General features: G+C 38.7%; 1 protein-coding gene across 1 annotated transcript in view; it reads right to left on the reverse strand.

Annotated features, from left to right (window-relative positions):
- Positions 1-17,545, reverse strand: part of DCHS2 (dachsous cadherin-related 2) — a 122,541-nt gene that overhangs the window by 45,456 nt on the left and 59,540 nt on the right. The window contains 2 exon segments of the mRNA XM_075709484.1: positions 623-859; positions 15,408-15,639. Coding sequence (XP_075565599.1) covers positions 623-859; positions 15,408-15,639 — 469 coding nt within the window.

The raw sequence follows: 17,545 nt of genomic DNA on the forward strand, positions 1-17,545 counted from the left end.
CATGCTCTGCCAGGCGCACAAGAAACTGGGAGGGGGCACAGCGAGAATAGTTGATCCAAACTGACCAAAGGGCTATTCCATACCATATGACGTCATGCTCAGTATAGAAACTGGGCGGGGGTGGCCAGGGAGCAGCGATCGCTGCTCGGGAACTGTCTGGGTATCGGTCGGCGGGTGGTGAGCAATTGCATTGTGCATCACTTGCTTCGTGTATCATTATTATTATTATCATTATTATACTGTTACTATTAGCATTACTATTTTACTTTATTTCAATTATTAAACTGTTCTTATCTCAGCCCAGGAGTGTTTCTCACTCTTACTCCTCCGATTCTCTCCCCCATCCCATCGGGGCAGGGGGAGTGAGCGAGCGGCTGCGTGGTGCTTAGTTGCTGGCTGGGGCTAAACCATGACAACCACGAATCTCCATCTGTTCTAAAGAGCATCCTGATACAGCAGTGATTACACCAGTTGCTGTAAATATGAACAGTAAAGACTATTTAATGCTCAACAGACTGAATGAATAATATGACAGTTTAAAAAAAAAAATTATCTGCAGATATTTCCAGTTAATGGTCACAACAAAAATACAACGTAATCTCTGACTAAGCATGCAACTTACTTGGAGGCTCTCTGGCTTTTACAGTGCCAATCAGGCTGTCTTCAGGCGCATCTTCGGGAACAGAAAAAGTATACCGGGATCTCTCAAATATGGCAGGGGCCAAAGCGGTCTGAAGGATGTTTACTGTGATGGCTGCATTGGTGGCAGAGGGAAGGCCACCCCCATCCCGCGCAGAAACAGTCAGGAAGAGTGCAGAATGTGCCAGGTGGCCAAGAGCTGAGATCAGGTAAATAATTCCTGAAAGTATATAGAAAAGTCCCCAAATAAAACATCCACACAAACAGGGTTGAAGCCCCAAAATACAAATCTTAGAAGCAGTGGGCTCTGTGAAAAGTATCTGGGAAGCAATCACCTGATGTCTGATCACAAGTTTCTGGTAAAATACACTTTAATAGTAAATTCCAAGGTCTGTTGAATTTGCAAGCTGCTAACAATCACATTTTATATAAACTATATGAAGTAAGTAATTCTTTGAAAAGAAAATGCAACCTTCTGTCCAGAAATACAGCACTTTGGATGTGCCTTCCTCAAGATAAATACATTTTCATCCGTTAAGTCTGATGAATGAGGCTAGCTGTCTCCAAATACATTATCTTCCAACTGCTAAAATAAGTCTTTAGTAGTATCAGATAATTATGCCCAATTTTCAAATACTCTGTATATTACTGCAGACACCCACATCTAACTATTATTACCTAAGATGGTAGTATGGATAGAAAGAATGAACATGGCAGGAATCCTATCCCGTCTTCTTCCACAGTAAAAGCTTGTGTGAACTTCAAAGAAAGCTTTGTTTGAGTGAAGACTTCAGTCTCAGCAATGAGAATTACATCCAAACCATAGCTCTCTATGGGACATTCATAACGATCCACAACAATTATCCAAAACTGATACTTGTTAATTGTTCCAGAGAGACAGTTAGTCATTCATTGTCCTTTGCAAGCAAATTAAGAATTTATAAATTAAGATATAAACCCACAATTAAATCATTAGCCTTCAGAGCACTCTGAAATGTCTCAGCTAGATAAAGTGAACATGAATACTTAAAAATTTAGGGGAGCACACTAAATCATAGAGCAATAGAGCAGATCACAGTATGTTTGTTGGTTCATAAATTGTATAACTAAATTATAACCTGAGGCACACAGTCGAAGACCAGGTGCTTTCAGCCAGGTAAAAGATGGAATAAGGAAACAGAATTATGTCCAAGAGAGCATTAATACTGTTTTGTCCTATCCTTTCCAGCATCTTCTCTATCACTGAGCTGGAGGAAGAACACTTTCACTTATTCTGAGGTGACAAAAATCTCTCAATACTCTAAGATCCTTTCGTGGTCGCAGATTTTGCAACACACGGAGAGCTATTTGTAAAGTAAGGTTTTCAACATGAAAATGAAGACAAGAGGTGACAAAATGCAAGAAAATTTTTCTTAGCAATGACTGAGTTTAATTAAATCTACACTAAATGCTAAAATTGCAGTGAGCTAAGTAGTAAGGTTGCAGTAAACTCAAGTGATTCAACTAACAGGGACAATTCTCTACGTACCAACAGGTATTTTTAAGAAAGCACCTATGCTGTTTGTAGAAGCTGGTGAAGACACAAAACCTCTAACAGCTCAGTAAAACCAAACCTTTAAACTTTGAGCTACCTTTGTAATTTCCTGGCTCTCAAGACAGGTTTAGTAGGGATAATGTTTGGCATTTAAGTCAGACATTTAGTGGTCTTATTTGTCAGACAGGGTGAAAATTACATTTAACTCAAAGCACCTTAAGAGAATCAGTGCATGACTCAACTACAATATATCTTCTCAAAATTCAGCATGAAGCCACAACACTAATTTGCTACAATGTATTTTTAAGCAGAATAATGGAAAATACATAAAATCCTTATAAATATTCAAATGTGCACGTGGTATACTTTCCAATTACACTGCCAGGACATTATAATAACAAACTGTGTCTTGACATGCTTAAAATGCATTCAAAGGGTCTTCAGGATCAAGGAAGAATGCTTTCCACTAACAACAAAGGACACATTCCAGTGTGACAAACCACAATAAAAATTCAACAGAGATACAGATGGATTCAGAATTCATTGTTGATCCAGTTCCTGTGCCAATAACCAATGCACTTCCAAGAATCAACCTTGTTTTGGCTTTTTTTTTTTTTTTCTTTTTTGCCTTCTGATGATTGGGTTTTACAATTAGTTAGACAGCTCAACAAAGTAGACTTCCAAGGACATAAACTTTTGTCACTTCCTGAGGTAATCTGAGCAACTGTAGCTCAAAGGAAAAAGGGTTTTAACCTTTTTTCCAGAGGTTAAACATATAAACATGTATTTTAAACACTGTCACTGTCAAATTAAATGAAACCAATAAAATGGGCTGTATTTTACTACCTTGACCAATTGAGTATTCTTCTATTGACAAGGCCAAAAATACTTCATTCCCATTTTGGATACTTCATGATGTATGTTAAGAGTGGGAAAACTTCTACAGAAAAGCATCCTGTTGAAATTCTTACTCTCAAAGCAAGAACTAATGACTTCAGCACATCCCTTAGCAAAGGGTGGAGCAAACAGTGCTCCACTCCAGGAACTCTGAAGACCTGGTGGAACAGAAATATTTCAAAACCAAATTTCTTCTCTGCTGACCTAGACAGCTTACAGCACTGTCTACGCCAGTTCAGCTACAGAAAGCAGACAGAAAAGAAAACGGATAAAAGATTTTGCTTTCTCTCTTCATTCTTTTGCTGTGTCCTAGGGAGGGAAGGGAATAGGCAAGTACATCTCGCCAACTCAGTCCTCTCTTGCAGGACCAGGGACACCCTAAGAACAGTGGCAGATTCCAAGTAAAAAGTGTATGTCTTCCATATGATTCCTTCGAGCCTCAAAACTGTAGTATGCAGGAAATTTTATAACCCAGTTTGACTTTTAATTATATACATTCTGTTTCTTTCAGCATTTGTAGGAATGGGCATTAGCTTTGTGTCTGGTGATATATAATTTATACAGACACTTGAGACAACTCTACCATATACTGGGGAACATGCCACACTAGGCTCTATTATGGCTCCATATGATGGGAAAGAACCTGTAGAAGTAAGCAGCATCTGGGATCCTACTTTCTACATGGTTAGGTGAAAACACCAGACTGTGACTAAAACAGATTGTCATGATTATTTGGGTCAAAAGTAGCTGCTGGCATACCTCAGAGCAGCCTGGCTAGGTGTATTTGATCTGTTGAAGTATGATGCAGGAGGTCCACTAGTACCACATCGCAAAGGCAGAAACATGGGGCTAACTGCAAGAAGCACACAGCAGGAACTAGCTGCAAGTCACACATTTGGTGGGTGAAACTCAACAAAGGTATGCCTCCCTAAAAAACAGGCTGAAGACGAGTCACAGTTTTCCTTTCTCTCCTGTTCTGTAATTAAGACAAGACAGTGGCTTATCATTGTTATTACCATAGTCATTTGCAGCCTGCAATTTGTGGCTTCAGAGAACTTAAAAGACAATTAGGTTGCTGTCATACAGAATATATTCTCCCATTATGAAAAACAGTTTTTAGAAATGCTGACAATGGAAAGGGAATAATGAGATGCCTCCTCTGCAAGGAACATTTTACCAAGACCAAAGCTTCCAGCAGGGCACCACATAGTCACAAGTGTGGTTCTACTTTAAGAAGTCACTGTGTGAAAAATCCTATCTTCTTTCTTACAGCTTGGTCCCCATATATATGGACAGTCATATCTGCTGCCTTTAATTAACATTTAATTCCCATTTTTTAAATTTATTGTTTATATTACTGCAGTCCCTTGAAGATTTTACCTCTGGTAATTCCTCATTCTGCATGAGAGAGCTGGAATCAATTCTGCTTCACAGGTGAACAATCATATAATTACATACCAGATGAAACATTAACATCCAGCCTCACTTACACCTCAGCAATCTCATTTTCTTGACTAGATCTGCATGGGTGTAACCGACTGCACATTCCAACTTTTATAAATCAAAAAAATGACCCAAAGACTGTCTATGATGATTTGCATACACATTTTAGACAGAATCTGCAATGCTTGTTGCATGTTAGCAACTGCCACTGCAGGCTCTAGTTTGGGAACAGCTCTGCTCCAGGGCAGGTTAGCTCAGCACAGCCACATTGGAATTTACAGATGTTTTGCTGCAGAACAGTCTGTGCTTACTGGCTAGCATAAATTGTTAAAACAGTTTCAGGGATTCAATGTACGGTGTAAGCTAGTACTAATGAAGGGCGAAATCATGACTATCATTTGACCTGCTTCATACTTCCTCACTCACTGTATGACTGTACATGCTAGTGCACTAACTTCCAAGTTCTTGCTCTCCACTTTGTGCCTATCAATAACAAAAGATAAATGAAGCCAATGTTCGCCCATAACATGAAAATGCATTAGTGAAAGACAGGACTCTGCAGCACCCACCATGCTCTGGCAATGACAAAATTTCTCGTGGGATTTTGTTGTTCTTATTTTTGTGGAGATGCACCCTACTCCACAGGTGGGTTAGCTGCTTAGTGCTGTTTCTCAACAGTTAAAGGCAGGAGACAGGGGCCCGCATGTAATGATTCTTTAAAATATATTTCTGATCATCTTCATGATCCTGTGTTCAGTCCTCACATTGCAACAGCATACATCACCAAAGTAGGTTCACTCACCAAAAGCATTTTTTGTATGGCAGAAATAATACTGGTTATCCCAATAGGATTTCCACGCATACCTCTAGCTGAAGACCTTGAAAACCTATCTGTTTTTCCACAGGGCCCTCATGTAAGCAAAGCAAAAACCAGCCCTACATTTATAGTCATTTGCAGGTAAACAAAACATCTTCCACTAGTCAGCACTGCAGACGCAAAGATAAAAATCAGGATCCATTAGCTTCAGTAACAAAGTCTGGATTGCACAGAAATGTGTACTCGTTTAAATAGCTTCCAATATTTTCTCATTGTTCATGAAATAAAAAAGCAACTTTAGAACACGGTAAGAGGAATGAAATCAACAGCTATCAATAGTGTTCCCTAAGACCACGAAACTGAATGCCCTAACAACTTCAAATGATGGCAGGATTTCTTCAGCAAATATCCTAGGATGGGTCAGCTGGCATGACCTGACACGCAGCTCAGACAGTAAGCAGATGGCAAAAAGGTATGCCTAGTTCATCACCCCAATTCACCTTGAAAGCTAGCCACCGGACCTGCTGCTTAATACTGCGTAGGTCAGTGCTGACCCACTGACCTGCTTACAGCATGCATGTCTTGCCCAACCTAGCACACCAGCTTCTCAGAGACGCACGTACAGCTTTGCTTTTTATGCGCTTTTTATGTGTTGGAAAAATATTCAGGATAAGCATAGACAGGGTGATCCTCTGAGAGGTGGAGGCAATTAGGGCGTGTAGACTTTGCATTAACATTAAAACCAGCATTGTTCTAGGGAAGAACAATAGTGTTTCTGCTTGACATTTCTATTTAACTTTATCTGACTCATTGCTCATTCTCTAATCTTAGCATTGCATTTAGGTTCCAGTTTTAGCAATTTACCTGTACTTAAAATGCACCTTTTTTAGTAAAGCTGCATTCTTGATGGTAACCATAACAAGACTCTGCTGCTTTAATAACTGTCAGGGGAAAGGAAAGAATTAATGAGGAATTACATTCTTCTTTACAGTCTACCTGCTGTAATATGCACAGCTTCAGCTTATAGGAAAAGGCTTTAAAAAGCTTAATTCTGATGGCACAAACACTGTTTTGAGTTTCAGGGAATAAAAGGACTATTGCAAATTTGAAAGTATTCAGTATTTTAATGTTTTCATAGTAAGTAACTGATTCAACTTGTATCAATCTCCTATCTATATTTGTACTTTACAGAAGTAAAGGCTTCTGTAAAGCCTCATACCCCTGCACTGGAAATGCTTTCAACAGTGGCCCCTCTCTAGCAGACTCTCATGCTAAACTCATAATTTTACTCTTAAAAAAAGAAATATAAATAAAATAGTTTAGTGTCTACAACCACTACTATTTAAACATACTGTGTTTAATCACAAGACTTTGTTTAGCATATGAAAGTTTTTTCCAGGGTACTTCATCAAAATCCAACCAGGTTGGTAATCTGCTACATAAGGAACCAGTACCTGGATCTATAAGGTAATATACTCAGTTTTAACACTGCAGCTCTCCAGAAGCCCTATTATTACACTACTGTTGTAAATACTACAGGTTACAGACAATTTTAGTGAGCTAAGAAGTATTCATCAACACCCAAAATATGAATTTCTAATTCAGGCAGTTCCGTTATTCACAAGCAGACTATAGACCTGAGCATCAGCCTTTAATGCCGGGCAAGAGAGGGAATGAGTCTAGTATTAGAACGTTTCTGTATCATCAGGCTCAGTTTTGTGTTACACAAGTGCTTGTCAGACAAAGTCTTGCAATGCACTACTTGGGACACAAATTTTTTCTCTCTAGAGACTACAGTCCGCTAGTTTAAGAGGTCACATGCCTCCTAGTGCTCAGGGGCAGGTAAAGGGACATGTAAAGCTGGCTTCTGTCAGCTTTCCCATCTGCCATCTAACCGTGAAAAGGTTAAATTGGCAACTTGAAGGAGTGAGCTAGAGGACTGGACTCAAAAATATGAAGTAGTACTTATATTTGCATTGCCAGCTTTTTGGATGAAGTGTTTAGCCTATTTGGTATCGGAACACTACCAAAATTTTAAATTCTCTATCTAGATTTTTTTTTTTTTAACAATTTTAGTTACAGGCAATATTAATGTTTCAGTAGTGCTTTCCATGCATGGTTCAAAGTGTACTACAAAATAAGTTAGCATGATGGTTATTTATTTTGTAGGGAAAAACTTACTTATAAAGGATCCTCTGTAAACGTCCTCAGGTGCAGGCCAACCCTAAAACAATGCTTGTGAATCCCATGAAAAATTGCAGACAGATAAACAAAATTTGTAATGTTTTTTTCCAATGATTTTGAGAGACTGAGTGTTTAAAGAAGGCAAATTTTTTTCGAGCAATTATTCTACCAATTAATACTATTGTATTTAAAATCATAGAATCATAGAATCGTTTAGGCTGCCTATTGATTTCATGAGGGATGACAAATCCCTAAAGAAAATGTATGCAACCGTAAGAGCCCATCAAAGAAAGGTCTCAAACAGAAGCTGGATCAGATCCATTCAGAGCTTTCCAAACCCCTACATTGGTTCTAAAACAAGTGTTTCATTGAACAAGCTCTCAACAAAGAGTGAGCAAAGCAAGTTGAATGTGCCCTCTCCAGCTACAAGCCAGGCAGTAGCACTCTGAAGAAGCTGCCAGCAGCAGAACAGCCCCATGCTCCCCATTTAGCAAGAAATGGCAGTGCTTTAGCTATGAAGTCCCCAGTACACACGGCTATTCTGAGCAGGGAAGCTGCTCCACTTTGCCCAAAATGCTTAAAGAACTATTTATAGGGTAAAAAAACCAAAAGTCTATGACCAACATTAATCAGGTGATTACAACACTCACCAGAAGGCAAATAGATCCAATGTTGCTCAAGGCAAAGGAATAAGTCAACTGGGTCTTTTCTGGCGACCACAACAATCACTAAATTGTTAGGGATTTCAGTTCCTTGCTTACTTTATTAATCTATTCCTTCATTTCCTTTATTTTTCACGTTAAAGTCAAATGAAACATTTTGCTTGATCCTTTTCCTCCCAGTTTAAATTTCAACATAAAACCCCCTCAAATTGTCAACAGAATACTGTCAAATATAACATTCAGCTCCTAAAAACTCTCATTTTCTACAGTACATATTAAAAAAACCCTGGAGATACTGAATTGATTGTCATGTTAATCCATTGCTGTCTCACTATTTCAGCCTACTATAAACCTCATAGGACAGAACCATAGAAAGCTTTGGGTTGGAAGGGACCTTTAGAGCTCATCTAGCCCAGCCCCCCTGCAGTGAGCAGAGACAGCTTTAACTGGATCAGGGTGCTCAGAGCCCCAGCCAACCTGACCTTGAATGTTGCCATGGATGGGGCCTCCACTACTTCTCCGGGCAACCCATTCCAGTGCTTCATCACCCTCATTGTAAAAAATTTCTTTCTTATATCCAGTCTAAATCTACCCTCCTTTAGTTTAAAACCATTACTCCTTGTCCTGTCACAACAGGCCTTGCTAAAAAGATTGTCCCCATCTTTCCTGTAGGCCCCCTTTAAGTACTGAAAGGCCGCAATAAGGTCTCCCCGCAGCCTTCTCTTCTCCAGGCTGAACAACCCCAACTCTCTCAGCCTGGCCTCATAGGAGAGGTGCTCCAGCCCTCGGATCATTTTGGTGGCCCTCCTCTGGACCCGCTCCAACAGGTCCACGTCCTTCTTGTGCTGAAGGCTCCAGAGCTGGACGCAGCACTCCAGGTGAGGTCTCACCAGAGCAGAGCAGAGGGGCAGGATCACAGATGCTCACCTTAATCCTAACAAACTGATTTTCTGCTACATACACTCCCCTACTATGTTCATTTTAATAGTCCAACAGCATGAAGGCATTTTGCCAAGGCTATCTGCTCTCTCTCTGTGACCTGCCACTTTCTTCTTTTCTTTAGGTTAAATGAGAACATGAAGTACATTAAGTACATCTGTACTTAAGACCCATACAGTCTCTTTATCAAAGAAATGTGTTGATTGTCTGAACTTTACTGTACAAATCTCACGTTATTCCTCCCCTCCAAAATGGCAGGTTTGGGCATAATTTTTTCCTTTTCTCCATTTTTCTTGTTATCAGCCTACATAATCTGTGCAATGCCATGGGATTTTGCTCTTTGTCTTATCTGGTGGGTTCTTCTGTTTCTGAGATCTTGCTTTGACTTACCTACAAGAAACGGGGGTGGGCTAGACTATTTTTGTAAATACTTTGCATTGTATCATGCACAATGAATGTTAAGTACACATCACCCCACTATGGCATGGTTGAGTTTTTGGCACATAGCTTGTAGAAATTTTTCTCTTTGTAGATGGTCAATTCTATTGGATTTTATTCATAAAAGAAAAAAAAAAGACACACACATACATTAAAAGCTGGCACTATGGATATTTTTTCATGCTGTTCTGCTACACAGCTTGCTTTCAGCGTCAAAATCTGCACTCTCACACTTACTACAGCAGATTTTGTTTGCTTCAAGGAGAATATACTGTTTCCTGTATTCTTTATGTTAGATTTCTCAGTAGATGAGATCTCAGTGAAGGCAAATGTCCACAAACTACTCAGCTGAGGCCACTAATTTTTCCTTTGTCACTTAACTCAAAGAAAATTCTTCAAAGGTGAAAACTTAGTGAGCTAAACCAATGTCTCTGACATATTCCTCTGATTTGCAGCATTCTGAATATGCTATGAATTTCATATGAAAGATCAGAAAAGTAGTAATTGAAGAAACTGCAGTTTAAAAAAAAGTAGCCTCAAAATGTTCCAAAATAAAACACTCCTAATTTTAAATGTTCTTTATGTGAACCTCTTCATATGTTTAGCAAATGTACTACATGCTGCATGAAAATGCCAGAAGTAGTTTAAAAATAAACTATTTTTTCCTACAATACTATGTGAAAACATCATTAATCATCATAAAAATGGCCTTGTTTTCTTTAGAAAGGATGCATCCCCATTTTACTTTGATGCATATTACAATCTGCTATGTATTAAACATCGTATAATACATGGAGTTAAGCAGTTTGGAATTTTTTTCCCCCCAAAAAAGAAATTTTGGTATTTCAACTTTTGTTTTCAACCTGTATTGTAATAAAAATAAACCAAAACCTTTTCATGCAATGAAAATCTCCTAAGATGTGACTGTTAAACAACAACATTTCCATTTTCTTCAATAAAACAAAACTTGTCAACATCCTTAACTGGAATGAATCTATTCTGGTGCTCTGAACCAAATAAAAAAGTTTATTTTAAGTCAGTTTGACATTAAATTGCATTTACATATGGTGCCATAGCACAGCAATGGCAGTAGTACAGCACTAAATTGCACACTGCCAAAACAAGAAAAATATACCAGTGGAGGGACCATTCTGCACAAGCTCTACGCTTAACCCCTCCTTTTGCATCCATTACCAGGCACTGTTAAAGAGACAAGATACTGGACCTAAATCTGACTTTTGGCTGATTAAGTTAATAATTCTTATATTCTTGAATTTGCATGTCCTTCAGATGTATTCCTCCTTTTATTCTTCTCCAATGGACTAAGCTCCTAGACTTTTCTACATCTCTTCCAGGACATTTTAGTCGCATGATGCCCTATGCTTTTCAGATAAAAAGAAGTCAGAATGCATCTTAAAGGAAATTAATGAATTTTTAGCAAGCCAAAAGTTCCTCAAAAGAATGCTCATTTTGCAAAAGCTGTACTTTGTGTTGAAAAACAAAAAAAAATTAACACTAAACTACTGACCAGCTCTTGTAACAAGGCCTGTCTGTTGTACTCAATATGCATTTTCAGCATAAGTACCAGATGGTATTATGACAAAAGGTTGATCCAAGTATCTTCAAGTCAATGGAAAGATCTCCAAATTCCTCACAGAAATATTCTCAGTAAAATACAAAGGAAGATAGTCACAGCCTCTGTTTTAGGCATCTAATTTAGGTAGGATTCACAGAAACACAAGCCTAAATGTCTTATATAGTCTAAAGAAAGAAACAGAGAAACTAAGTTAAATGCTTATACTGCTATAATGTGCACTGTGTTAATGCTACTTTCACTACATCCTTTTCATATGAGGTTTAAATCACTAATACCTTCAAATAAACATAAATCGATGGCTTCTGCCTTTTACTTAGCCTTCATGAGAGTTTTCTCTGCACACAGTGACTAGCTAGGGGACTTGTTCTAATATGAACAGACCATTTACCTGCAGACTGACACATGAAGTCACACTGGCCCAAAATAATTTTTAAAGACTATTATTAATCTTGTTGATTCGAAACTGCTTCTTTGAACCAGGCCTACAGTAAGATGATAACCATCTTTTTAGCCAGTTCTCAAGAAGGGTATCACTAAGATCAATGGAAAAATGAATTACATGCCCTTGGGTGAAGGAAAATATTGATGCTGATAACATAATGAAAGTTTATAAATTCAGTTGTTAATCCCAAAGTCTTACAGTTAGTACTGCACAGGTTTTCTGCCACACTTGAGATTGTATCCTGTGACTTACATTTTTAATTACCCGCTCAGCCATAACTATAAATACACTGTCTTTCAGGCAGCTTGTTAGGTAATGATGGGAAAATAAGCAAACATAGCTCAAACAGTTTCTTAGCCAGAAGAGCTCTTCACCTTGCTCTGTTCTAATCAATTCACAAGTGCTGTGCATAGATCATGCATGGATCAGATATCTACAAAAGGAAACATAATGAAGCCAAGATGTTTACACCAACACTAGAAACAAACGATAGCAAGAGTCACAAACCAGCACAGGAACTGGTTTACAGTTCCCTATCCATACATTCTTCTAGTTACACAGTTCTTAAAGTGGTTTTTCTTGTGGACAGTCTATCATCAATCAAATGAAAAATACTTCATTTAATTTTTTTCTCAAAGGGAAAGCAATAAATGTTATTTACGAGTATGACCATATCACAAACAATAAATGCAGTATCTAAAAGCTAAAATAGCAAACAAATACTATTAATAAATACTTGTTTAGAAATCAAAAAACATTTTAATGGAATATCTATTTCCTCAATGAAAGGCTCTTCCTTCCCACTTGCATTGAATTTATCTATATACAACATCCACATGTCACAGTGCTTGAAACAAAAGATGGAGCCCCTTCAGGCAGCTTGGATGTGGCTCAACCTCGTAGTATCTATGTATCAAAAGCACCACTGAGATATTCTACACAGCCAGTGGCTGACCAGCTGATATGATATCCTGTATTGTGAACCGAGCTCACTGTGCAAAGCTAAAAGCTTTCTTGATACATCCATACAATTGCTGTAACAAAGCAACAGCCAGAAGCAAGCCATAGCAGTGAAAAATTCAGGTTACAGTTTTTATTTTATTAGTTTATCCATTTCTCTTCTAAAAATGAAAAAGGGAATGGGGGGAAAAAAAAATCAATCCTTAGTGAGTATTCTAAGTGCAGCACTCCAAAAACACCCCCAAAGAAAACTATAGCAAGATAATTTTCAAATCCACAATCTAGATGCCATAAAATAGAAATTACATATGCCATGGAGAACAGTGTCATCTTGCATGTGACTTTAATGTATCACAGTGTAATATGACAAACTTAGCTACTAATTAATTTAAATCTCATAATACTGAAAATATCTGCATCCACTTCTATGTATAATGCTAAGGCCTATAATGAACATAGTAAGTCAAAAGGACTAATACACTGATTTTCATTCCTCATTTCTAAATGCTCTATCAGTGAGAAACATTAATCGTTTAAAAAATAAAACTTATCAGGAAGGCAAATTCATGGAAGACTCCAACACCATCACCAACACCTTTTAGGTCCTCTAATAATGAGAAGAGCAGAAAAAACAGAATATGCCATGCTGCAAATTGGAAAAACTGCAGAACACATCAGTAACAGACTGCATGTCCACAGAAAACCAAAGACCAAACCTGTAATATGATCGTTTGGCTTATGGGTTTGGGGATCCACCCCCTGAAGAATTCCTTTTTCTTGTCATACTTGCCCATTGCCCTCTGTTCATAAAATGCAGCACACATAACTAGACAAAGTCCCTCACATTGTTTCAGAGAGACACATCTAAATTAGGCCATGTATCACAGTATATGAAGACAGCTTTAGCACAACAAAAACTGGAAAATGTCACTGTCTTAACAAGGAGGAAGAGCTCAGAATCTCTGTGCCCTAACAGCGTGCCGCTTGTTTCACCTCCCTCTGAATACAGAACAGCTTTCGCAGCTATTTAACCTGCAAAGATTGCAAAACTTCTGTGTGACAAATTGGCAATTTTGATGTTTATTTTGTTTATAATGTTTATTTTTGCCATGAGTTTAAAAATCATTCTGCTCGCCAGTGACTGAGCATAAGCACTATTATAGGTACATGGAAAAAGGGTATTCTTCAGACATCACACCACCACCCCCCACCACCTCTGTTAATATTAATAAGTTAAAATTGGATGCAGCCTGACCTCGTGAATTACCCAGGAGATCTGATTAAGTGCAATCAGATTCCAAGCACTGTAATATTGGGAATAGTGTCGCTGACCTAAACGCTCTTATCATGAAATGTCAGCAATAATGACCTCAAGAAACTTCACCCTGAATTTGGTCTGCCTTTGATAAAATACCATGATAGATCCACAAGATAATAGTAACTTATAAACTTATATGGTCTTCATGATTAAGCATGACATTTTTCCTATACAAAGTGCCAGAACTGGAAAAAAAGGCCAAAAGGTCACAATCCGAGGAAGAAGCCTTTCAAAAGAGAGGACCACTGCAAAGCCAGTGCTGCTAGCATGATCCAGAGGGGCTCTCTCTGACAAGCCTGCTGGGGCAGTTTTAAAATGACCAGTTAAATGCCTGTGGAGATCCAGCTCCCTAATTATTGATTGACTTGTATATTTTTGGCACCAGTTATGCCCCAGAGAATCTGATTTGACAGGCAGTTTAAAGTCCACAGTTAAATAAATTCTGAAATAGCCAAGACAAGCAGACTGACTTCCTAAAAAGATAAGTTTCTTCTGTTCATCAGAGTATTTTGGGCACTGTGTAAGAAAGTGAAAATAGGCACCATTTTGAAAGAACAGAGCCTTGCAATGCTTCGTATGCCAAACAGCGAAAATATATGCATGTATAACAGCCCCAAAAATTCTTAAAACACATAAAATAATCCCCTGTGCCATGACCATCGTGAAGCAAGACCATTGATCAGGATACATTCATATGCAAGGGCTGGCTCTCAAGTAAAGCAGTAACTACAGTTTAGTTAATGACTCCCTGAAAGACATCATGTGCATTTGTAGATACACTGCTCATGTTCTCTCCAGCTGATGTTGATAAATATTTGAAGGGTAGAAAGCAGACTAAAGGGGCTGCTTTGTGGCCATGGGAAAAGTAATTCAATCTGTGAGATTCAACCTGTCTTCAAAAAAATTCACCCAGGTTTGCTTTTGCCATAATTGTTTTCTTGCTCTCATTGTCACTCCTTCATTGAACCTCTCTCCAGAAACCAGAAGGACAGAGTCACATCAGGAAGTAAAAGGCAGAAAAAGACATTTCCAAAGCTAATCATTGAGTCAAACAGGGAGGCAGCTGGATATTGTAAGACTGTGAGCAGAATAGGGACTTATTCCAGCACAGTGTGGGGCAAGAAGATTAGGACAGAAACAGAGATATTAAATGAAAAGACAAGCGTCTTGAAGGGTCTTCTATTGCTCCTCAAGAGTAAGACCTAAACATTTCAGGAATTCAGATATTATTGTAAAAAACAACATTTTGACTATTTCTTAAAATGATTAATAGATTTATGGCTGAAAATAGTGGGTAAGTGGCATACTGCTTGTCCTGTATTGTACTGGCAAGTACTATGTTTCCCTTTCTCCTGTTTATTCCAGTGAATGCAAAGGCTTCATGTTAAACCTAAATCCTCCATCTTCCCCTAAATTATTTTCCAGAAGAATCTAAGTTTCAACTGTATGACATGACTCCAAATAAAAAAAGCATTGTCAAGAAAAAGATACATGTTGTATAATTATAGCCTTTCTGAATCATAGACTCATACAGTACCTGTGGATGTATCCACGGTGAAAAAAGAAGAAAATTCTCCTGGGACCAGTTCGTATGTGACAACACCATATATTCCCGAATCTCTATCTGTGGCAACAACATTGATGATCTCTGTTCCTGGCTGTGTGTGACTGCTGATGCTCGTCACATAGATGGCTTGTTCAAAAACAGGTTGATTATCATTAATATCATCTATCTCGATGCGAACAAAAGCTTGGGCACTCAGCCCACCCTGTTGGATAAATCAGAAAGATAAAAACAAAACACAAGGTCAATTTTAAAAAGGTACACAATAGAATGATGCACATCTGGCTTCAGCCCATCATTAGGAAACAGAACATGCTGCAACAATATTGAGCAATGAAAATGTCTATTAAAAACAACTTACGGTATCTGTGATACCTCAAAATACTGCATTTAGGCAAATCACATGCTCAGAAAAACTCCAGTGGGCTGACTGAGTACACAAAAAAGTTCAACTTCTTACAACAGTGAGGCCTGAACACAGAATTATTTTTGTTAATACTAATGAGCACTACATTTGTCAAATACTTGCTAGTCTAACCTCACCTGGTTTTACTGTAATCACCTCCACACCACTTACTCCTTCATGGATAAAAGTCAGGGCTTTCTGCCCCAGAAACACATGCCCCTCAGGTGACTGTGGTGCTCCAGTAAAGCAAGAATATCTTCTTTCTACCTATGAGTCTTTCAGATTTAAAAGCGTGGCCATCTTAACAGCAAATCTGAGGCTTTTTCAACTATTGATTAGGAACACTGAGAGCAGACCAGTGCAGGACAGCCAAAAGCTGACCTCTCAGGCTGCTGCCTGCAAGACCTAGCCTCAATTTACTACCATGGCAGGTTTAGACAGTTCTGCTCATGCAATGTATGTGTGTGTCTGTACATATATATATATATATATATTTGTGTACATATAAGTGTCTGTGTGTGTTTCTCTCTCTATATATATGTATGTGCATGTGCTTGTCTACATACCTGCACCTTCACTTTGTGTACACAGAGACAGAACAATACCAAACTCAACTGAAGCACATAGCTGAAATGATTTGTTGATATAAAGTTCATAACCAATTACATAAAATTATTTCCAGGGAAAAGGTCTCACCACGCTTTCTAGGGGGCTTGGCTCAACTTCTCTGCTCGTTTCTTTTCCCTACACAAAGAGCTGGGAAAAGAGCCAGGCCTTAGTCACAGCTTCAGCACCGTACCTCTTTGCAACCCCAGCCCACCCGCTGCACTGCTCTCCACACAGCTGAAGCTCCTGCTACAGGTGCCCACCAAGAGGCCACTGAAATACCACGTGGGCAACCACAGGACCACATTTAGCCTTGCTCCGCAGTGAAAATGGAGAAGCAAGGAGCAACTGCAAGCTGGCTTATCAAACCATACTACAGCAAAATCACAATTTGCCATGGCAAAGTACTGAATTTTGTGACAATCTGGAAAAAAGACAATTCTGTGGATGCTGAAGTGTAGAGCCCACAGGGCCCTGAGTGAAACAAATGGCAGTTTATTTCTCAGAGGCACTACCTCATACTCCCTGTGGACTCCCTCCATCAGTTTGGAGGGGTTCATATTTCCAAGGTTATTTTACAGCTGTAACAACTTCAGATGTTTTTGAAAGAAAGCAGCTCCACTTGTGGCACAGCTGATGGTGAATGCTGGGGCACTGACATGCACAACAGAGGCACAAAGCAGCACACGTATGTATAACCTGCACATACTGTACGCAGTACATTAAGATACAGGCTGGGGAAGAATCCCATGCTCTTCAAAGTCACACTGAGAGCACTGTGCACATACCAATTAGTCACTTACCAAAACCACTGACACAGATTGGATGTTGATGTGTACACATGACAAGCTATGGTGATTAAGTCCAAACTTAATTTTGCCGTCATAGTAGCTATGATATTAAAAAAAAACCCAACTAGATTGCATATTTCTGCAACCTAATTGTTCATGTCAATTATTTTTAAACCTGACCTTCATGAAACTATCCAGTGATTCAGACTGGATACTGCTCCTCTAGACTTGCCCTGCAGCATAACAATCTCCCCCAAAACTATTTTTGAAGGTTTGCTTACCATGTCCCCAGGATCTGACTTACTTTT

This window comes from Pelecanus crispus, chromosome 4 (assembly GCF_030463565.1).
Source record: "Pelecanus crispus isolate bPelCri1 chromosome 4, bPelCri1.pri, whole genome shotgun sequence".
NCBI lineage: Eukaryota > Metazoa > Chordata > Aves > Pelecaniformes > Pelecanidae > Pelecanus > Pelecanus crispus.